The sequence below is a fragment of the Thunnus thynnus genome, chromosome 4, assembly GCF_963924715.1.
Source record: "Thunnus thynnus chromosome 4, fThuThy2.1, whole genome shotgun sequence".
NCBI classification, from domain to species: domain Eukaryota; kingdom Metazoa; phylum Chordata; class Actinopteri; order Scombriformes; family Scombridae; genus Thunnus; species Thunnus thynnus.
This window is the reverse complement of record NC_089520.1, coordinates 8,904,007-8,926,835: the sequence shown is the minus strand read 5'-3', so window position 1 is coordinate 8,926,835 and position 22,829 is coordinate 8,904,007. Positions and strand designations below refer to the sequence as shown.

At 38.2% G+C, this 22,829-nt stretch overlaps 2 protein-coding genes across 3 annotated transcripts; one reads left to right on the top strand and one right to left on the bottom strand.

Annotated features, from left to right (window-relative positions):
* The first annotated feature begins 648 nt into the window (after positions 1-648).
* c4h6orf89 (chromosome 4 C6orf89 homolog) lies at positions 649-11,621 on the top strand. Of its 2 annotated transcripts, none has more exons than XM_067586456.1 (8): positions 649-808; positions 3,135-3,401; positions 4,183-4,348; positions 4,559-4,707; positions 5,432-5,583; positions 5,910-6,045; positions 7,411-7,534; positions 8,809-11,621. In XM_067586456.1, exons 2-8 carry the CDS (start codon positions 3,213-3,215, stop codon positions 8,889-8,891), a joined length of 999 nt encoding a protein of 332 aa, XP_067442557.1. In that variant the 5' UTR covers positions 649-808; positions 3,135-3,212; the 3' UTR covers positions 8,892-11,621. The 2 variants fall into 2 exon arrangements, with proteins under 2 accessions (XP_067442557.1, XP_067442556.1); XM_067586455.1 differs by lacking the exon at positions 649-808 and adding an exon at positions 1,689-1,854.
* A 1,923-nt stretch (positions 11,622-13,544) lies between these two features.
* Positions 13,545-22,412, bottom strand: LOC137181087 (DNA damage-regulated autophagy modulator protein 2-like). Its single transcript, XM_067586453.1, has 8 exons — positions 22,193-22,412; positions 20,635-20,813; positions 19,856-19,923; positions 19,049-19,191; positions 18,785-18,962; positions 17,619-17,701; positions 16,837-16,929; positions 13,545-15,667 (listed from the first exon to the last, which is right to left on the bottom strand). The coding sequence occupies exons 2-8, from the start codon at positions 20,763-20,765 to the stop codon at positions 15,533-15,535; spliced, it is 831 nt and encodes a 276-aa protein (XP_067442554.1). The 5' UTR covers positions 20,766-20,813; positions 22,193-22,412; the 3' UTR covers positions 13,545-15,532.
* Positions 22,413-22,829: the final 417 nt, after the last annotated feature.

Here is a 22,829-nt window from a genome sequence, read left to right as displayed (position 1 = left end):
TTTGAGCAGGCTGTATATACTGTACATAACCAACTACCGTATGTATATAAAGTAACTTATCACTTCAATATTTATTCCAGCACTCTTCAAACCTCTGTAATATTTGTATCCTGTTTACAGTTTACAGAAACGGTTTCACCTGTATATAAACATAGTATGTTGTTGTTTCCATTTATGTATCTACTTTTTTAACCCACTTGCTTGTACATAATAATATATTTATGTTTAATTATCTTTGTTGTCTTTGTTTATATTTCTGAAGATTGTTACGTGTAAGCACACTGAGTCAAGTTCCTTGTGTGCATAAACAAACTTGGCCCATAAATTGATTCTGACTCTGGTTTTACTTGTTTTTTCCTCAGTATGTTCCGGTCTCTCTGCGGGTTTTCTCTGTGACTCTCTGCAACTTGACGCAGCTCGGTGTCCTGCTATTTCATGCTTGCAAAAGAAACGGAAATAGGGGGCGAGACTTCCGCTGGACAGTCTGCGCTCTCATTGGTCGGTCTGCGTTGTTTTGGTCCTGCTAGAGGCGGGGCTAGGGTCTATCTCTGTCCTCTGATTGGTTACAACGGGAACTTATGGAACGTGGGTTCAACCTCCAATAAAGTTTTTCATAACAGATCAGTTTCTCTCAACTGCTGAAGCGCTCACTTGAAACCCATTACAGTTCTCAAAACACTAAAAACAACCACATCATTTTACACTCCATTCGTCCTACAAAAGGCTGCGACTCACTGAAAATATTTAAAGTGGTTCAGGATATTTCAATGTCAGAAGGATGATATGTAATTTTAAGGATTTTAATGAGGTAAGTTGGCTTTTTTTCTGAAAAACCTTATTATATACACATTATTATTCCATGCAGAGTTTTAAATATATCTTACAACATGTCTGGAAGGGATCCCTATTCACTGGGAGTTCCGTTTATGTAACAGAAATGCAAAACAGACAGTAAAAAGGGAAGTGAAGAAAATGCTTCAATATAATCAATGCTTGTAAATAAGGAACTATTTAGAAATAAAAAACAAAATGTAAATCCCTTCCAACACCTCAAATTCAATTCATTTCTATCTGGTAACACCATTTCATTAGATATTTGCCTTTATAATACATAGAACTCTTTATGCATGGTAAAGCCCTCGCCTTCATGGCTCTGCTATGTTGTTGGAGACAGCAACATGTTATCTCTGTCTCTCTAATCCCTCATGTATGAACAGGCTTCTTTGATGTCTGCCTTGTTCATCAGTAAATGTGATTTAAATGTGTTTTGAGAAATGACAGCTGAAGAGATTTGACTACATATTGCACTGAACTTTGAGGATGAATATGTTACTAATTTAAAGGTTCATGTGTTATCATTTCGTTTTTGCCAGATTACTGAAACCTACGAAATGTTAATGTTTGAAAGGTTGTGACAGTTTGCAAATATCCGAATATTTGCATGTGAAGATTCACACAATGAGCATACTGATAAACATGTATGAGAGTAGAACAAAACGGTAACATACACATAAACACACAAGGTTTGTCTCTTCAGTATTCTTTTAATAATTTCCATTTAAATTCCATTTCAAATTTCTCGTCAATAATTTACTGAACAGCTATAAACATTCAATACCAGTTGGTGGCGATAATGTGCCGTTTTGTTAACTGCGAGCAGAAGAAGAAGAAGAAGCCGAAGCCCAAGAAGAAGAAAAGGAAGAAGAAGAAGTAGAAGAAGACTGTCTTAGCTGTTTGTTGCACCCATGCTCTTTAGCTAGCAAGCTAGTTTATTAAAAAAAACAAAACATACATTTTCCTAAGTAATTTGAGAAAGAAGAGGCTCTCTACTACTGCGGTCTGTCTCACTTTAAGGTGAGGGGTTTCAGTTTTCTGGAGTTTGTTTAAGCGGCGTAAATGTTAACCAAGGCTAGCAAACACAAGCTAACCTGTCAGTGTAACGTTACTGCTCTCAGTTTAGCACGATTAAGTTTTGTTTGCCTTCGCTAAATCAACGTAAGTCTCATCGTGTCATGTCATTGTTTTGGCACCGAGTTTGTAGTGACATTACACGTGGCTGACTGTTTTAAACGCGGTGTTGTAATATCTTGAAATGCCACCAGTCCTGCAACAGTTGCACTGATGGTATTTGTTATGTTTGTCACTAGACGAACGTTTAACGAAATGACTTTCTGTGCCAAGAAAGAGGGCTGAATAACCTGTCTGGAGCTGCAGGAGGAGGAGGAGGAGGGAGATGGGTTGTTGTCATTGATGTCTGTCAATGTTTTTCTTCACTGTTGTTTGCTTGAAACCTTTTTTGAGCTGTGAGTGAAGTCCAACGGTTGTGGGACAGACTGTAATGGAAGAAGACGAGCTGATATTGTTACAGATTTTATATCAGATTTACTGTGAAACCAGAGGTGTGTCTCATAAAGCAACATCACCAGTTAAACCAGCCTTATTTTTTTAGGAAGATCTATTTCTTAAAGCAGGTTTAAAGATATCTGGTCCAGGTTTCTGTATAATGAATCATGTTCAACTTTGTCTGTGCTGCTAAAATAAAGAAGGAATGACGTGAATTTAGACACTAAAAAACATTTTTCTAAAGTAAAGTGCTCCATGACTTAGATGGGAGACGATCAAGGGGACATGGAGATGGACGAGAGAACATTAAACAGTAAAGACGTTACACTTTCAGGTGTAATGTTGGATGGTGACCTGCAGAAAGACCCTGAAGCAGCTGTCAGAGCGAATTGCTGAACTGAAGGAGTTTTTGTGACAAAATATGTCCATAAAATCTAAATTTGCAGCAAGTTTATGTTTTATATTAGTTAACTTCAGTAACATGTTTTAACTCCAAATTCTTTCCGATAAATATTTCTGAGACTATCTGTTCATCATGACTAGTACAACTGATTTGAACCACTGGTGAATTTTGTTATTACCTCCAGAGAAATTTTAACTACAGCTGTCAGTAGTAGTTGTCAATTGTTAAATTAATTGCCAACTCTTTTGATAAATGTCCAAATTCTCTGATTCCAGCTTCTCAAATGAGAATATTTTCTGGTGCCTTCAGTCCTCTATAACAGTAAACTTAATATCTTTGGGTTGTGGACTGGATAAAAGTGGCGGTTAACTTCTCTGATGATTCACAGGTGACATCATGCTCCTGGAGCCCGCAGTAGCTGAAGATCGACGCGTTTGACCGAGAAGCCGCCGTCACCGCTGCCGTCATGGGGACGACGATGAGCGAGCCGTGTATCTATGACAAACTGTCCGAGAGCATCGACATCCTCCGCCAGTCGGGCTACCGCTATGGGATGTCGGAGAGGGAGATCGAGAGGTTCATCAAGCGGGTCCTGGAGACCAATGAGCCCAGGAGAGAGCCTCCTCAGTTCCCCATCCTGAGAGCCACCATCAAGGTCAGACATGCTACTGCAAATATTACACTGCTGAAACCTCCAGTGGACAGAAAATATCATTGATGAATCGCTGAAAGCCTTTATCACATAAAAGCACTAAACATACAGCCTCATAAATGTGAGGATTTGATCGCTTTTTCCAGGTTGTTATAGTAGTTAATTAGATCATTTTTGGGGTTTTTTTTTAGGACCATTGTGAGGCTTTGATACAAACTTCTTCCTTGTGTTTCCACGGTGGAAATTCTCTCTTTGTGTTAACATTTGTTCACTGCTACCCAGCAAGAAAACACCGTCTGTGGAAATACAAAACAGACATTTCATACTAAAAAGACTGTAAATTATGAAGATGTCTACTTGATTTATCTAACTGAGACAGCTGAAGCCTCATATTAGTGTCATTTGAACTTAAGAATGCATTTTAGCATGGACAAAGGTCTGGATTTTGGATTTTGTCATCTTTAAAATTAAATTAAAGTTAGGAAGCGATCATGTCATGGTGAATATGGACAGGAGGAACTGTTGTTGTCTAAAAAACTGTCTCAATGTGAATATGTGAGTGTTGTTTTAAGATAGACTTGAAAAAATGTGAACTTATCCTGTCATCCTAACTCTTACATGTAATTTCTTGAAAATATTATATATATTATTTTATTGCTGTAAAATGAATTACTTGGCTGTTTTTAGAATATAAAGTGCATAAGTTTTTTTTCATGCTTTGTGTTCCCCGAGGAAGGAGACAGTTCTCTGTGTTGGTAATGTCTCTGTCTGTCTGTCTCTGCAGTTTGTGGTGGCAGTGGGCTTCCTGCTGGTGGTGGTGCTGGCCTTTACCTATCCCCAGAGCGCCCCACAGCTGGGTCTGGTCAATCTAGGCTGTTACAATTGGTCGTCCCCCCTCAGCCACGTCCGACTGCTGTCACTACCCATCGCCAAGAAGTACAACCTGCAAGGTCTGAATCACGATCGCTCTGTCTGTATTCCTGACTTCCTTTCTGTTTTTATTCTTTCTCAGAAACACACAAACACCAATTAGAAAGTACAGCCTGATGTAAAATCAAATATGTCTGTTTACCACCACAGGTGAGCAGGATTCTTCCATCTGCTGACAGATGTAGTTAGTTAATAGTAAATGTTTGTGTGTGTGTGTGTGTGTGCTGCAGGTTTCCATGAATGGTGGAGTGCCGGCTCTCTCAGGCAGAGTCTGGTCAACTGTTCGGGCTGTGCAGAGATCTCCTCGGTGCTGGAAGTCCCAGAGAGCCTAAGAGGCACCGTGGCTCTGCGACGGGGGCCACAGCTCGTCCTGCTGAAGGTCAGACGCCCACACGGACGAGGTGTCGATGTGACACCAATGTGTGCAAACTTTGTAAATGGCAGCTTTTTAAAAGAAACACTTTTACACTTTTTTCATTCATAGAGTTGTAAAGTGGGAAGAGTCGCTGTTTTTCACCGCTGTAATTCCCATTTCAAACTTATTTTAATCTCCTCAATGTTCCTCGACATAGAAACGCAGGAGTCTCCTGAATTATTTAACATACAATCGATTAATGGTGTGGACATCAGTCTGAATTATTTCAACTTTGTATTTGACAAATCAGGTTTTTGTCTGTACATTTGGCTCTAAATACTTCAATACCTATAAGCTCCAGTTGCCATCGCTATTGAGAGGAAGCCAGAGCTGTAGTGATTTCAAAAAGCTTTAACCTGTCATGGAAATGCATCTTGGGAGTTGTAGTTGATTTCACTCTTTCAGTTTTTACATCCACAGACTTGTGCATTTGACCCAAATATTTTTTGACGCACAAGAACTAGAAACGTTGATTTAACCAGGAGAGATTCATTACCACCCAACCCTTGAAGTTCTCCAACTATCAGTCACTTAATATTGTCACATCATCACTGTCAGCATCACATCTGATTTATATTGTGGTCACAACTCTATTATTGTTGTAGTCTTTTTAAATCTGTCTTCACTGTTACCACACAACAACAACAACGACGACCAACTCCCTGTTTGTGCATACTTGTTTTTGCAGGGTGGGGAGTCCCTCAGCGTCCAGCGGCAGCAGCTCGAGGAGCTCTACTTGGCTCATTCAGGCTCCATGTCCATTCTGCTGGAGGAGGAGGACGGCCTACAGAATCACAACCTTGGCCTTCCCCAAGGACCCGCCAACTTCACCCTGCTCTGGTACACATTTCTGTTCAATGCAGCTGTGGTTGGGTTGTGGTTTGACAACAATTTATCAAATCCATTTATAGACGCTAGTTAGGTTTAGTTGAAATCTACTGGCTGAGGGTGGAGATGAGGTTGCAATGTTATTAAGAGAGCTTAAATTAGCAGTTTATGCTAATGCTGTTTGCTGTGGTCAAATGCATCATGTCTGCACTGGGACTTGGAGGTGGCATCACACACAAACAGGTTTATAAAGACATCATCAGTCATATATTGGCATATAAAATGCACCAAGTGGACACAGTGGTATTGAAAGTTCTTGTGTTGTGTTGTCGTTGTAGGAGATTCAGCTCTGGGACCAGGGAGAAGGTGTTGAGGTGGCTCTTCCCGAAGGCAGAGCTCTGTCCCTTGCTGGACAGCGCTGGGACCATCCTGCAGCGCTGTCTGGTCACCCACAGCACAAACTCCCAGAGCAAGGTGAGTTCAGCTGAGTCCACATGTCCAAACACTGAGAGACAGGAGGACTAAACAGGCCTGAGTACAGTTTGTTATAATGGTCAAAACTACAAAAGTAAGAACCAAGTTGGAATAAACTGGAAATATTCTTTAAAAGGTATACTTTGCAGGATTTTCCTAAAAAACAAATTAGACTCATACAAAAGTAATCCCTCTCAATCATCACTTATGACCCACTAGAAGTGTGTCAGTGTATTTATCTGCAGAGACTCTGCCCTCTGCCTGTATTTTCTCATTTCCTTATTGTTTTGCTGTGTTCGGGAAGCATCTGGGTGTCGACCTTTGGGCAGTGGGTGTGTAGCCCCCAGCCAATAACAGTACGCAGAGTGTGAGATCAGGACTCGTAGCGTAGCGACCAGGTTATATTGCCGTCTGTTTCTCTCCTCTGCTCTTTGTCTCTGTGTCACGGATGTATAAAGAGCTTCAGTTCTGTGTGTCTGCTTGACGGAGGGCGGGGCTGACCTACATACACACAGATCAGAGAGGCCACAGCAGACAGGATGACGCTGCATTCACAGAAAATCGGCACCTTTACTTAAGTAGGAGTAAACAGGTGCACACAATCAGGTAAACAAGTGGAGGAAGGGACCTCTGTGTGCTCTGATCAACTAATGAGGAACTAAGAACAGGGAGTGAAAGTAGTGAAGGGGTCAAACAATTAGGGAATGGCAGTTTCTTCAGTGCAGTCTACACAACTAAAAAAAAAAACCCACAGACCTCACAAAACCAAACCAAATTAAAGCAGGAAATCAAAGTAAAAAGTGTCATTGATTACAGTTAAAGACAGATTTTTTTTTTTCTAAAGTTCATGCAGAAGTTTGGTCGGATCTGTGGTTGTCAAATAGCCAAATGTTATGTGTTGATGTTGAAAGTCTCATATTGGACTTTAAATGTTTGCTTAAAATTGATGCATATGGAGATAAGCAGGTGTTGTGGAGAAGATTTTAAAAATCACATGAATTTATACCAATTTTTTTATTTTGAAAGGAGATTTGTGGATGTAACTTCTACAGATTTTACCTTGAACAAATGTTATAATGTCAGTAATATTGTGTAGTACTATTTACTGTTAATTGATGCACATGGATTGGTGATTGGTGCTCTCGATTTAATAATTTCTGCACACAAACAGTTTTATCCTTTCCGTGACAGCTGTTAGGCATCATAGATCTGCCCCCAACCTAAAAGATTAAGTGTTTGTACTTATTATTTTTTAAAAGTCTGTGTGGAAATGCTGGTGAACTGATTGTGCTGGATCGGTGCGTTCATGTGTTGTTCTATAGCAGAGTTTAGACCCTCACTGGTGTTGTGTTGTCTGTGTTTCAGGGTGTCGGCGTGTTGGGCTGGCTGGTGGTGGGCGAGGGGCTGCCGACAGTTCGAGTTCTGCCCGTTCAACGCTGTCAGAAACACTGCAGCTCCTTCAACCTGTGGCTGACACCTGGAGACATGGGTAACACCTGCTGCACCTGTTTCTCATCCACAAACACGTTTAACACGGTGACAAGAGACAAACAGACAACTTCAAACAGTATAAACACAGTTTGGTCTTTTGCCCACAAGGTGAAAAGAGATTTAAAAATATCTTCGGGGGCTCCATATAAAACATAATTACATAATGGATTAAAACAGCAGACTGATGAGGATTTTTATACAATTCATTACTATGTTTTGTCCCACCGGCCGGTTAATAAATGAACACATGGATAAATTTGGTTATTATCTTGTGAATGCAGTATATGTGTGCACACAGTATGCATTTTAAAAGAGCCTCTGAAGATGTGTTTTTTTTATCTTGTGCACACAAGTTTTTATTCATGAAATTATTAGTGTTTTATTAAAACAATTCATAAAGACATTTTGCCTCATCACCCAATTAAAAAAAGAAAATCACAAATAAATATTATGTGTGAACAGGATCTACTATTATGCACACAAGATAAATGAGGATTTAAAATATTTATCTTTTATATTGAGATTCTTTTTTTTAATCTAATGGGACAGATTATTTAGGAAGCAGCCTGATAATGATTTATTCATTTTGCCACACTATCCTTTAAATAAATGAATAGATAAATAAATCAACAAATCTGTGATTGTCTCTTCAGTTGCTGATAGTTGATTGTCAGCACAGCACTAATGTAAACTGCACAGTAAGGTGTAAAATATATGAAACAGTGAAGAATTATGAGAAGATTTAGTCTGTTCTGTTCTCCTGTGATTAAAATACAACAGAAAATGAAACTTTTACCACTGCCGTCTACTGCTGACATACAAAATTTGGAGTTTGTGGGAATCTCCCAACTTTCTCTGGACAGTCTCTCTGTTGTCTCGCTGTCCCTCCGTCATAATCCAGCTGATAGAACAATGTGATTCAATCATCTGACTTTTACCATCAGCTGAAACCACCGTCTGTATGTTGGACGTTTTTGATGGTAATTGTCGAAATTGAATTGACTTTTTTTTTCACTGAAACACAACAGCTTCCTGTCAGGTAGCAAAAGCTGTAAAAATACAGTTTGATAAAAAGGAGAGAGTGTGTCATCATAATAATAATAAAAAAACAACCATAAGTGAACTGAATTGAGGCAGTAAAGCATGTTGTACTACTCTGAGACACAAATTGACTGTTAAAACTGCTACCTCACAGTCTCAGTGTATCTATTGAAGCTGTCCGCTCTGAACACTCAACTGATGTTTGTTCCCTCTGACCTTTGACCTGTGTAGTGTACGCTGACCCTCGGTACTGGCAGATGGAGCTCTTCCCCGGCCGAGGCCAGAACATCATCTGCGACGGATCGGCCTTTTAACGTTCAGGTGGAGCGAAGTGAAAAGAGTTCAGGATCAGGAACTTGCAGATCGGCTGTGAATGTTTGACTTCCTGCTGAGGCGTTTTGGAGCTTGACGGCCTTTTATGTGGCCCCGCCCACTGTTGCCTTATACCCCTCCGGTCTTTTTTTTTTCCCCCCCCGACGCTGCTCCCTTCTGATAATCCTCCCAGAGTCCTCGGACAACTGAAAACAACTGCACACATGACTTCAGTTTGGAAAAAGGAACTTTCTGCTGCGTTCGAGGGTCAGAGGATTTGAGAAATGACTTTGTGACTTTGTCCTCGTGCATGACAGCAGAACATCATCGCGTCTCTAAACTCTCTGCAGACGTTATCAGCTCTCAGATGTCCTTGATGTGCTGTGCTCGTGCCATAGCTTCAAGCAGATCTCTAGAAATTAAAAAAAAAAAATCTACAATTTTCATGATTTCATTGGGTGTGTCTCTCTCTCTCAGAAGGTAGTGAATCTCTTCTTGTCTCAGATCTCCGAATCAATGACCACATTTGTTCAGTGATTCAAAAAGAGGACTTATCGTGTGCTCATTGACGGCGGTTTCCCCCAGCTGGAAAAATAAAAGAGGTTCAATCAGAGCTTCGTAGGTGGGATTAAGAATGGCGACATCATCATTTTTGTGCCAGAGCCAATAAAATGTCCTTTGTTTTAGAGTTACTTACAGAAATATCAGCTCTTAATTTTACATATTTGTCAGATCGACATGACAAACGTTAAAGTAACAGGCCGCGTCCACAATTACCACAACTAAGTGGATCAACTGAAAATGACAAATGCATCAGTCAGAAAACTGCTGACATGAACACGTCAGAGTGACGGATGGTGAGAAAGTAAATGGTACCTGCAGCTGACTTACACTAACTGGGGGCCCAAAGTCGCCCAGTTCATTGTGTGGCAATTAGTTTGTGGTAATTTGCTGATTAATATAAACTAAAGTTGGTGAGGACCTTTAAAGCACTTCCTGTATTTATACCTGTCTTGAGGCTCAGATGATATTGTGCTTACATGGTGCATATTCTGAAATAAGTTTGCATCAAATCAGTAATTATTCACACTAAGTTCTCAATAAGGACCCACAGCTCACTTTTTAATCCGTCCCCCGGCTGACACCTTCATCCCGTCAGTGAGAACTCTCTCACGTTTTTGCAATGCTTTCTGGGAGCTTTCCGAGATTCGAACGACTACCTGCTGAAGTTCTGAGACACACCTGCAGCTTCACCTGCTGCTGCTCATCTGGTTCTTTTCTCGGTGTTAAAGGGTCAGTTCACCTAAATTATGAAAACCACTATTTTCTTAGTTATTTCTACTGGTGTCATGAACACGCTGCACAATCCTGACAGTTGAGTTGTGATTATTTTCTTGGCTTGTGTTGGTTGTCTATGTTTTATTAGACATAATGGGTTTGTACCAAATACAATAAAACTTTAACTTTTAAAAATGTAATATCAAAAGACAAAGTAAACTCACAATCGTATAAATCTGGTAACAGATAACTTGCAGTTTTATAGAGAGAAATCTCTAATTAAGCTCACATTTGAGATGTTACATCAGTGCCTGTATTTAACATTGCTACTCAGAAAATTAAAAAAAAAAATATAACATTCAAAACCAGTGTTATACATAATTATTATAATGATTTGACCTGTGAGATTTTAAATACTGTTCACTCTGCGCCAGCTGTCAGTCATTCACTCGACTACTGACTGTCTGAAAATGATGCGACGTGATTAGAGCTGCAACGATTAGTCGATTAATCAATTAGTCAGTCGATTGAAAATTTATCAGCAAGTATTGTGTCTTAAAAACGTCAAACATTTCTCCAGTTTTATTGGGAAATACCAGCGTTAACTGGGACACTGTATCTGAACGAGATGTTGCTGAATTATTAAAACTCATGTTTGTCAAATTTTAAAACTAAATTCCAGTCAGCTTCATTATTTGGAGGTAGAAATCTTGGAGACAGACGCCTCAAAACCTGGAAAAATAAAACCGAAACTGTCTAACTGGACGTTTAATACTCGAGGGAGGAGAGAGAATATGTGTTGTTCTTAGTGTTTTTTGGGGGGACTGACCCTTTAACAACCAGTTACGACTCAAACTTAGCACACGGCATCAGAGACAGAAAGGATTTTATTTTTCATTCTTCATGTTGTTTATCAGGACCTGATTCAGATATTCTTTTTAATTTTGATTTTACAGACGAAGCTGCTTCTCTTAATTTGTCATTATTTATTGTTATGATTGGATGTATATATGTTCAAGCCATTAATTTTAAATAATAATAATGTGTTGTAATGTTATACTTTTAATTATCTCTTGTGATTGTCAGTCCAGACAAAAAAAATAACAAACTCTGAAGTTAATGTCACATCATCTTCAACAAATTGTTTTTCACACACACACACACAAAAAAAATCCCAAAATCCATGACGCAGTGGAGATATTTTGTTCATAATCTGGGTTTTTATGGGTCGTTACTAAGTATGAAAAATATTAAATCAGTTTGCCAAAGTTGATGCCTGTCAAATATGATTTTCAGTGTTTTTAAAGACGCACTCCCTCATTTTGTTTTATCAATCACCCAAATCCCCAAATTTCCAAAATAAAATCAGGGAGTGAATCTTTTAAAATGTACGCTTTGCATAGAAATGTCATAGTTTTTTGAGAAAATTAAAACTTGTCATGCATTTGCTTCCATCTGAGTGTGATTTTTTTTTTTTTTTTTTTTTTTTCAATTTTTGAATTGCAGTAAAATTTAGCGATAGAAAGCGAGGTGAGTTTGATTTGCTTTAATCAGAACTAGTTGTTTATTGTTACTGAACAGTTTCTAAATGACCTCATGAGTGCAGGAACATGGCAGCTATCATGAAGTTAAAAAAACAAAGTCGTGCACATCAGTTAAACTGTACGTTTGATGTCGACGTCTTTACGTTGCTTAATTTTCTTCTTTTCGGCTAAAAGATCAAAACCCAAAAATATTCAGTTAAATATTCACATTGCAGAAGCTACATCTAGAGAACTTTTGCCTTGAAAGTAACTTAATCATCACATTTTTTTGCCAATTAATTTTCTATCACTCAACTAATTGATTAATTGACTGATCGTTTTATGTCTACATGACCGTCACCTGATGTAGAGCAGAATTAACAGTGACATCATCATCATGGACGCTTAAATAATTTAAAAGAGCTGTTTGGATTTGATACACTTTTGTTTTAGATTTTTGTGACAGAGATTTGTGAATATACTTTGTTAAACAACATTGTGTCATCTTTGACAAACCAAACTTCAGCCTAAATTTTTCCTCTCTTCTGTATTCAGAATTTGATTATTTTATTTTATTTTATGCTTGAGGTCACAAGCTTTTGAATCCCCAAAGAGTTTTTGATTCATTTATTTGTCAGTTATATGATTTAGGCCTCAGTATAAACTCCTGGTTACAGTCGTGGATGAAAGGTGAATAAACTGACCATTGTGGAGGCCGGATGCTTTAGTAAGTGGAGATGTTCTCATTATTTATTATTTATTTTCATTTCATGTCACATACATAAATATATAAGTATAAAATGTAAGTTGTTTCCAGGTCAGAATCATCAGAAGTGAACAGCTGATGACCTGCTGGTGAAGAAAACCCTCGAACTGTGAGTAAATCTCAATTTATTGAACAATAATTGTTACACAATTATATTAAGTTTTTGTTTTTTTTTACTTAAAGCTGCACTCATTGATGTTTTGGCTTTGAGAGCTGCAGAACTCTCACATATCATCACCTTATAAACTTGGTATCACAGATTACTGTCTTCATTATCAATTAATCTGTTGCCTATTTTCTCAATTAATCAATTAGTTCTTTGGTCTATAAAATTTCATAAAATGGTTAAAAAATATATCAATCACCATTTCCCAAATCCTAAGATGCAACCTAAATTTTGTTTTGTCTTGTCCAACAGTTCAAAACCTGCATATATTCACTTTACCATCATAAAGGACTAAAAAACAGAAAATATTCACATTTAAGCAGCTGGAACCAGAGAATTTGGGCATTTTGTCATTAAAAAATGACTCCAAATGATTAATCAAACATCATCATCATCATCATCAATTATCCAAAGTGGGCGATTCATTTTCTGTCAATTGACTAATAGATTAATCAACTTATCTTGGAAGCTCTAAACGGTTACAAATCCAGCAGACACAGAACTAAATGATCCGCCAATATGGATTTGTGTTTCTGTCCACTTGATGAATATAAGTCCAATATTTTCTCTCCTTTTAGCTCCAGTTCAGCCTCCAACTCATAACAATAATATCTGTTCTTCTTACTTCGACAGCTTCGTCTTTCTGACCGTTCCTTGTAGGATAAGTGGTGCACAGTGAGTTTATCAGAGCGTGTTTGCTGGAAACAAACAGTGAATGTGCCATAAAACCAAAGGTAGGAGCTTAAAAAAGAGGCTGAAAAGCTCCGTAGAGCTGCAGAGTTGGTGAGAAAACTACCAGCGAGACTTCACCATCACATACAGTCAGCTGAACTGTTGTTTATCAAAAATACTGATTAGTGCAGCTTTAAATGATATAAATAAGACGTTAAATATAAAGTAGACCAAGTATGACCACAGTATCTACAAACAACAAATAAATCTTTATTAGTCTTCACATGAATAATGTACAACAGATACCCGAGACCTGAAACAGTATGATGTACAGCAACCAGTCAGGGTTAGAAGTCAAGTTTGTTTGTTGTTTTTGATTAAATATTAATGTTTATTTGTAAAGATGTTCTCAGTTAGTTGCCAGCAGGTACTGTAGAGATGTTCGCCATCAGAATAATTATACACTGTCCAATCATAATCAAGAAATTGTTAAATTTAACACTGACTGATTTAATTTAGAGATGGTTCTCTTTAATTTTTAAGACGTGTCACACAAATTCAACAGGCTTTAGATTAAAGGTGCCCTGTGGAGTTTTAACCACTTGTTGCGCTACAGATTAATGTTTTTATGAGCAGCTCCTTGTTTAGTTTGTTCTCATGCACACAATAAGATACACATTCCTGCCACTGGTTTCACTCTGAAGGTGTAGTAACTAGTAAAGGTGGACATGAACAATGCTTTAAAAATAGGGCTGCAACTAACAAGCTCATTTTATTGATGAATCGCTTTGAAAGATCATTAATGCTCTTTTAATGCTCTTAATTTCCTGAACTCCAAGGTGACGTCTTCCAACATCTTGTTTTGTCCCAAACTCAAAGATATTCAGTTTGTTCTTATGTACGACAAAGAAAGGCATCAAATTCTCACATTTGAGCAGAAACCAGAAAATATTTGCATTTTTACTTAAATTAATGAAATGAAATTATTTATCAAATTAGTTGCCCAATTAATTTTTTGTCGATCAACTATTTGTTGCAGCTCTATTTTAAAAAATTGTCTCTACAAATGCTTTGAGGAAAAAAAAACATTCCACATGTTTGTTAGACCTCAAGCACAAACACATGGTGTGTTTTGGTGAGAAATAGTGAATATAAACAGACACTTGATTCACAAGAAAACTTCACAGGGATCCTTTAAAGCGAGCAGGAAACGGAAGCAGACGAACGAACTGTGAGATAGAATCAGCAGACACGTAAAGGAAATGGAAAAATTAAGTAAAAAAGCCTTTTAAACTTAATGTTGCAATACCATTTTAAATTGTGGTGACCAATTAATTGAGTACGGAAACATAATTAATAACTCACAAATGTAATAGTGTCTTTTTTATTATTATTTTTACTTTATTGAAAAGAAAATTGAATACTTTTCTAATACTTTTTCCAAAAAGGATTATTATATTGATTGATTATAATTAAATACTGTCCAAATGTATAATTATTCCGGTGGCACATCGTTAGCACCGACTCACATTTATCAGGCTGCTGATTCTCCAGCAGGGGGAGCTATGATCAGTTTGACACCTGCCAACCAGAACAAACAAGGGAGGGGGAGTTACAGTATACTGACGAACTAAAACCTGAAAAAAAAGGAGTTTGATGCAGCGAAATTATAGTAGACTGGTGACTGAAGTCAGAAAAAATAGTAAACTGTCCTGTGTGCTTATTTCTACCGTATGTTCTGTGTTTCTTCACAAGCATGTCAAGAAGAGCGTGTGTAATTTATAACTTTGTAAAAACATTGAAGAGTTAAAAATCAACAGCAAGTGTAAATGATACAAAGTGCAGCCCTGAAGAGGACAAAGTCAGGCTGATGCAGTTTGAGGGGAAAAAAGTGCAAAGCGCCATATTTTGGTTTAAGGGATCAGTTCACAACAATGTTTTATAGAAAAAAAAAACTCTTCCCTCTAATGGTATCTGTGGAGATATCTGTCTTAGCCTCCACCGTACTGGGATGGAGGCAGAATTCTCAGAGACTGATATCTCCAGACCTGGACAAATAAAACCCAAACTGACTGGAGAGACACCACAACAGGGAAGAGAGAGAGAATATGTTTGGCTGAACTGACCCTTTAAAAGCCACCACACCACCTTTAAGAAACTCTATAAAAAGCCTTTAAAACACAATTAGAAAGTGTAAATTGGTGTAAAAGCACTTCATTTAGGACGCTCTGCTGCCGGTCATGTCCCTCCCGCCAGCAGTGGAGAGGACTCGCAGGCTTCAGGTTTGAGGCGATGTGACGGTGCGACGCCACCGAGTGACCAGTCATACAGGTGGCTGCTGTGCAAATCTGCTTCTGCCCGCAGAGTAATTTTCTTCAAATGAAAACAAAAAAAAAAAAACATGAAAAGTTATGAAATGTTCAGTTAGACGACCCAGATCTTTAATAAGAATGTGTTAGTAGTACAGAGCTGGAGTCAGGTCATGACCTAGCGTAGCATTAAGACTGGAAGCAGCGGGAAACAGTTAGCCTGGTTCTGTCCAAAGCTAACTAATAAACACGTTGTATCTCGTTTGTTTAAGTTGCACACAAAAAGAAATGTAAAAAAGGGCACCTTGTGGTCTTTGGAGTAGCTACGTGCTGGAACTATGTTTTGACAAAGAACGGCTGGACCCAGTGACTTCCTGGAGGCTTATTGTCACCGTGAGGTTGCCAGGCAACCAACACAAAATTCAGGAAGTCACAAGAAACAATCCGGTGCATAATCTCATTGATGTATTATAGGAACTCCATGCTGGAGTTCAAGATGGCGCCCATCCACTCAAATGAAAATTGCTCCTCTAGTGCAAAAGCCAGAAATGCGTTAGTGTTTCTGGCCCCAGTCGGCCCGTAGACTTTACACTGGGATGACGTCATGCACTTTAGAGATGCTTTACTACATGCTGGAAAGTTTCATGAGTATAAAAACTTCATGGATTAAATTTTTCGAGTTGGACTGTAAGTTTCGAGGTGTCCCGTCAACAGTTTTATAGACGACTGTTTTAAAAACAGTCGTCTATAAAGAAAAGGGGATTTTTTTGGTTGCAGTACTGCGGTCGGCCACTAGGACAAATTGGCAAAAAGGCTGAGTGGTTGCGCTGTAACAGTTCTCTTAATAAATCCACACATAACCCCACATGAAAACAATTTGGTATCTTGGTTTTTGTTTGGATTAAACAAACCAGATAGAATTTATTAATTAATGAGCGTTAGAGGTGCTGGCACTGTCGAATTTTTTATCTTTGGACATAGAGAGGCTAGCTGCTTCCAGACTTACTGTAGCTTCACATTTAATTCAAATTTACAGGCGATGCAAGAGGATTTTCTTAATAAATAAACATTTCTTTGTAGGAGTGAATTCAGAACATTTTATATGCAGTGTTCATATCCGAGGGCCTTGTTTCCTTGTCATTTATCTGGTTGTTTACAGTAAATCTGACTAGAATATGAAACAAAATGAACCGGATCTCCAGCAGCAGCTGTGTAGGTGAAAATATGAGATACCTGAAAATCTCTGATGTAGGTGAGGAAGAAGCTGATGAAGGAGAAGGCCAGAGACCATTCAGACACGGTGCTGATGATGTGAGCAGTGTAGCCCTGAAACAACACAAACATAAAAACCTAAATGTTGATGAATAGTGATGCTGCAGGGTTGTTTATCCAACCTCAGTACTGGTTTTTTGTTACTAACTGAAATGTGTCCAAAACACCAAAGTATCAAAAACTGTCAAGTACTGAAAGCGGACATCAAATGTCAGATTCATAATCTTTTTGTCTTATTCTTAAGTCATATTTTCCTCTGTTTAGACAACATTTAACATCTGAGAATTTAGAAAAACATGCACATTAATGCACAAAACACTATTTCTCAAAGTAAGGTATCATTTTAGTATCAGTACTAAGGCTGCAACTAACGATTATTTTCATTATCAATTAATCTGTCAATTTTTTCAATTCATCGATCACTGTTCTGTTAACTCAAAGATATTCAGTTTACCATCATATAAGACTAAAGAAACCAGAAAATATTCCCATTTAAAAAGCTGAAACCAGAGAGTTTAGTGTTTTTTTCTTTAAAAAATTACTCAAAACAATTAATCAAAATAGTTTAGTGATTAATTTTCTCTTGATCAACTAATGGCTTAATTAACCAATTGTTGCAGCTCTAATCGATGATAAAACTCAGGTATCATATCTGAAATAATATCAAAAATATGAAACCCTTCTCTTACACTACAAATACCTCAGACAAACAAACAAACACACACACACACAGGACTACCGACCGTCTCTCCAGGGGTCCAGTGCAGTTTGTGAGGTACGTCAACTCCTCGCAGACTGGTGTACATGATGACTGATGATACAAACACTGACAGGACGCCGTTAAGGATCACAGCTTGTTTTCAGAGGCACCGCAGCATTAATAAAGCAGTTTAGATGAGCACTGCGACGAGTGTGTTAAACTGTAGATTGTTTAACTACGTTTCCCAGCAGCACTTCAGTTATTTTCAAAATCATATGACATTGTGAGCACTACGTAATCGGCCAGTGCCACCAAACTCTACGTTGCGTTTTATTGCTCTGCATCCAGTGGTCAGTTCTCCACCAGGTTCTTAAGCGTCACTGCTCCGTCTTTGGATTCAGGAGAGAACCAAGCAGCACAAGGCAGAACCTCCTAGAACCTTGAAAGTTCAGGTTATTGGAAGCTCCAGGTTAGGGGTCGATCATTTCCCGTAGAGGAAGAGACAACAGACTCCAGAAATTACTCTTTACACACAACATAAGAAAGTGACAATAAGTGACGAGGACACCTGGGAACAGTCCGCGACTTTGCCTACAGTCACTGAAAATTCACTTCAGAACAAGCCTTCAGGACTTGTTTGACTTGGAAAGAAAAATAAATATTTCCTCATTAATAATTATGACCTCACAGCTCCACTGTTATAGCCATTTTTTTACTTTAAAATAAATATGATCATGTAGTCTTATGAATTATTGTATGTATATGAGTTGGAATGCTATATTAGTTATTTGTAGACTTTTGGATATAATTTGATACAGCTGTCTTTGATTGCCTGTGGCTGACAGGCATGCATTGTTGTTGTTTGGGCAAGTGACTGAACAGCAGTCATATACTCACCTGGTCATGGTGGTGAGAGAGTCAGTCTGGCAGTGTCGGACGGGTTGAGGCTGTGGTTCAATGCCAATTTTGACCACTTTATAGCAATTCAGTACAACTTTTAGTTACTTTTTTGATATCTTTTGAGTTTAATAGGAATTATGGAGCTGTAACTTACGTCTGTAATTTGCTGAAATAAATTATTCAAAGTTTCGACAAGTTTGGAGCGCGTGTTGAAAACCACCACAAGCTCAAACTGTTACCCGTTCAAGGCATCGCTACCCTCAGATGTGTAAATCAATAATTTGCTGTCACTGTAGGATTAAAGGATACTGCTGATGATGCTGCTCAGGGTCCAGACTCCAATGCCGAGGCGGATCAGGTAGATGGTCTTGCTGTGGACTTGAGGCTGCATGTAGAGTGAGAGCAGCGTCTGAGCCAGGATGTAGAGAGCCCCGACGCCGAAGGTCAGTATCGCCCCAACCAGGTGCATGGAGAACAGCGTGGTCTTCTGCACTGACACACACACACAGCTTCACTGCTGAGACGTTCAGACACTATACAGATGTGAACTGATCCAGGACCAGCAGAACTCACCTGGAAGTTGGCGACCACGCACATCCCGAAGGAGCTGATCCAGCCCAGCGCCAGCCCGAAGCGGTTCAGTCTGTGGAGTTTGACCTCGTTCTCACCTACCAGAGCCTCCACCTGTTTGTAACGCACGTACACGGTGGCCATACCTGCAACAACACACACACACACACTAATCTAAGTCCCATAACCAGATATCAGCAACATATATATATATATATATATATATATATATGGAAAAATAAATCACTCAAATTCAGTTAATAAGACACATTTTAAGAAAGAATATTTAACAGCTGTACAATTAACAATTATCAAAGATATTATCTTAAATAACTTGTAAAACTATACATATATAAAACTTGAATTTAGAAAAAAATAAGGTGAAATAAAATAAAAATTAGAGCTTCAATCAACAATTATTGTCCTTGTGAATGAATCTCCCATTGTTTCCTTGATGAATTAATTATTCTTTTTGACTATAAATGTCAGAAAACATTGTTTACATTCTACTGTATATCTACTGCTGTATATTTACTTTCTGCACAATTTTATTCAACAAATATATTGTTTTATTTTATTTACTAAAATGTTATAATTATGTCCTTGGGTTTTACCTTTTAATTCTTTTGAACTGTTGGGAAATATTGAAGTCCAAGCATTTAAATACCAGCAATGTATGTTGAACATTTGACAAATAAAGACCTTGAACAGGTTACAATAAAAGAAGCAATGAGAGTGTTTCACTGTGTGTGTGTGTGTGTGTGTGTGTGTGTGTGTGTGTGTGTGTGTGTGTGTGTGTGTGTGTTTTACCCAAAAATGCCGACACATCCAGCATGATGCCAAACACACACCTCTCTGGCGCCATCGTTCCTGTGTCGCTGCAACACACAATAAAGTTCATTAAAGAGAAGTTTGGCTTATTCTGCTTAAAAGGGAAAAAAACTGTTTAAAATAAAGATTAAAAAGCGTCATTCTGGTGTGAATACTTGTGACACTTGTGAACCACAATCCAGCACCAGTGGCCAAGATTTCGAATGACACCCAACTCTAGTCAGAGGCAGGGTCTGCCACTCCTGTGCAAAATTATAAGAGGCCACCAGTTTTACAGAGAGACATACAAACTGGTGGCTCTGGAGATAACCCTGATGATGTCATAGTGATGTCATCAGGGTTATCTCAATTTGGGCTCGGAGACTACACGTTTATAACAGAAAGCCTGTGTTACAAACTGGAGGTGTGGAGTTTAAAGAAATGGGAGGGTCTAATAAAAGATACTATCCTGTTGCATTATGGGAAATGTAGGATCCAGTGTTTTGGGAGTTTGATCAGTACTAGGGAATAAAAGTCAGATTTTGACTGTTTTAATCACCAACAGCTTTATGGAAGTGACATACTATGCCACCATTTTAATTAAGTGTCAGTTTTCCTATGCATAACCCTAGAAAAATCATTTTTTAATTAATTTTTAATTTAATTTATAGGTGCGCAGACCACACACATTGTACATTGTGAGAAGGAAGGAGTGTAACAGAGGTGACAGACGCTCAGACCTCAGAGGAAACTGTGTGTGTGTGTGTTCAGACTCAGACCTGATGTAAGGCACCAGAGGATCCACATGTTTGAGTATCACCGCTGTGATGTAGGCGAAGATGAAGGATGCTGCAGTCCAGATGACCAGAGCGGCGGGCAAGAAGCTCATACCCTGCTGGAACCACCACATGGTCTCCTCACTGTGTGTGTGTGTGTGCTGCTGGTGGTTAACGCTGTCCTGTAAACGACACAATGAGTCATACACACAATTGCTGTTTCATCATCTTCTCCATCACATGACATAAAGACCACAAAATGAACAATGACATGACAAAAGATGCCATTTTTGATTGCTGACGTGGAGAACGTCAGTTATTGAGTATCAGTTCATCGCCGTAAATAATTTAACTGATTAAAAATATATTAACCGAAAACTTAGAAGATGAGGAAGTGAGATGTTAAAAGGTCAGAAACAGAACTGTGGTTTTGCTGTAGCAGCAGGTGGTGTCATGAGGTGGAGCTTGATGCTCTGTTTTATAAGATGGAGTCACAACTAACACACACAAAATACACAAACACCTCTAAGAGCTAATCAACAACTATTTTGATAATTAAATAATTTTTTTAATCATTATTTAAGCAAAAATGCCAAAACATCCTCTTGATTCCAGCTTCTCAAACGTGACAAACTGCTGTTTTTCTTTGTCATATAGGACGATGAATTGAATATCTGAAGGTTTTGGCCTGTTGGTCAGAGAGTTCCATTAATAAGCCTTTATTAAATAAACTTTCCCCTCAACATTAGCATCAAATAATCAGTCAGTCAATCAAGCCATTAAAATAAATCCATTAACATAAAAATATAGTTTCATTTCCAAAGTGCCCGTTTTTATGTTTGAGGTAGATTATGTCCATCTTGTGCTGCCTTTAAAACCAGGAACAACACTTATGCCATGTCATGATATTACAATATCAAAAATCCAAGATGACATCTAGTCTCATATAACAATAACAATATACAGATATCGATATAATATCGGTATATTGCCCGGCCCTATCTAACTGTTGTATTTGTTTGATTTGTTAGTCTTTATTGCTGTTTATGCTGCTCTCTTGACCAGGTCACTCTCAGTAAAAAGAGATTTTATTGTCAATGAGACTTTGGTCTTGTTAAACAAAGGATTAAAGGTGTCATTGTGTATAAAGTGTCTTTTTGGGGAAGTGAAACAGAAAGTCAGTCTAACATTAACTTCCTGGTTATCCTCCAATAGACAACCCACCAAACTCCATCAGCAAAATCTGACACTTTCACACCTTTTCATGAAGAAACATGTCGAACAAGACCCTGTTTCACTAATCAGGAGAATATCAGACATAAAACTGTGCGTTTAACGGCTAATATATAAATACACCGTATACTCATAGACCAAATATACAGTAACACTGAGCCAATTAGTTTACAAAATCGGATCAATATATTTATTTTAAAATTCACTAATCGTATAGCTAATAGATAACTATATTTTATAACTTCTATTTCAACAGTTGGATCTGTTGGATCAAACAGCTGCAGACGGAGGAAGGAGTCTGTTTTTAACCAAACATAATGACACTCACGTTATTCGAGTCCTCAAGCGACCATAATCTTCCTGCGGTTTCAAAAGTCCTCGAAGCACTTCTTTCACAACCACGACCTGGTGTCCAGACCTCCGTTAAAAGTTAGTAATCCTCTGTTTACAGCAGAGTTCATGAGCCACACTTCCATCTAAAAAAAAATGAGGTTTAAAAGCTGCTGCAGCGTCGATGGACTTCAGTATCGGATGAAGTACGCATGCGCCGGTCATGTGAGTATAATGGCACGGGACTTCCTGCCCTGATTTTTGCCTCGCAGGCGAAGCTGCAGGAACAGCGCCGCCTTAGCGATAGTGGCCTCAGTCGAAACTGCAAGTGATACTGTATATTGATCACTGCACAATCCCTCCAGAATTTCACGTTAGGTTTTTTTTTTTGTTTTTTTGGGTGATTATTGCAGAAAAAAATGCTAGATTTTGCAGTCTTTTTTTTTTTTTTTTTTTTTAAAGTAATTGCAATACAATTTGCAATGTTTTATGTGCTCTTTTTGGAGTAAAATTGCAAGAATTTGGAAAAATTGCAAGCAAAGGAAAATAATGCAATTTGCTTTTTGAACTACTACCAATGACAAGTCACATGTAATCACTTTCTTTGATAAAAAGTATTCTGCATATCACATAAC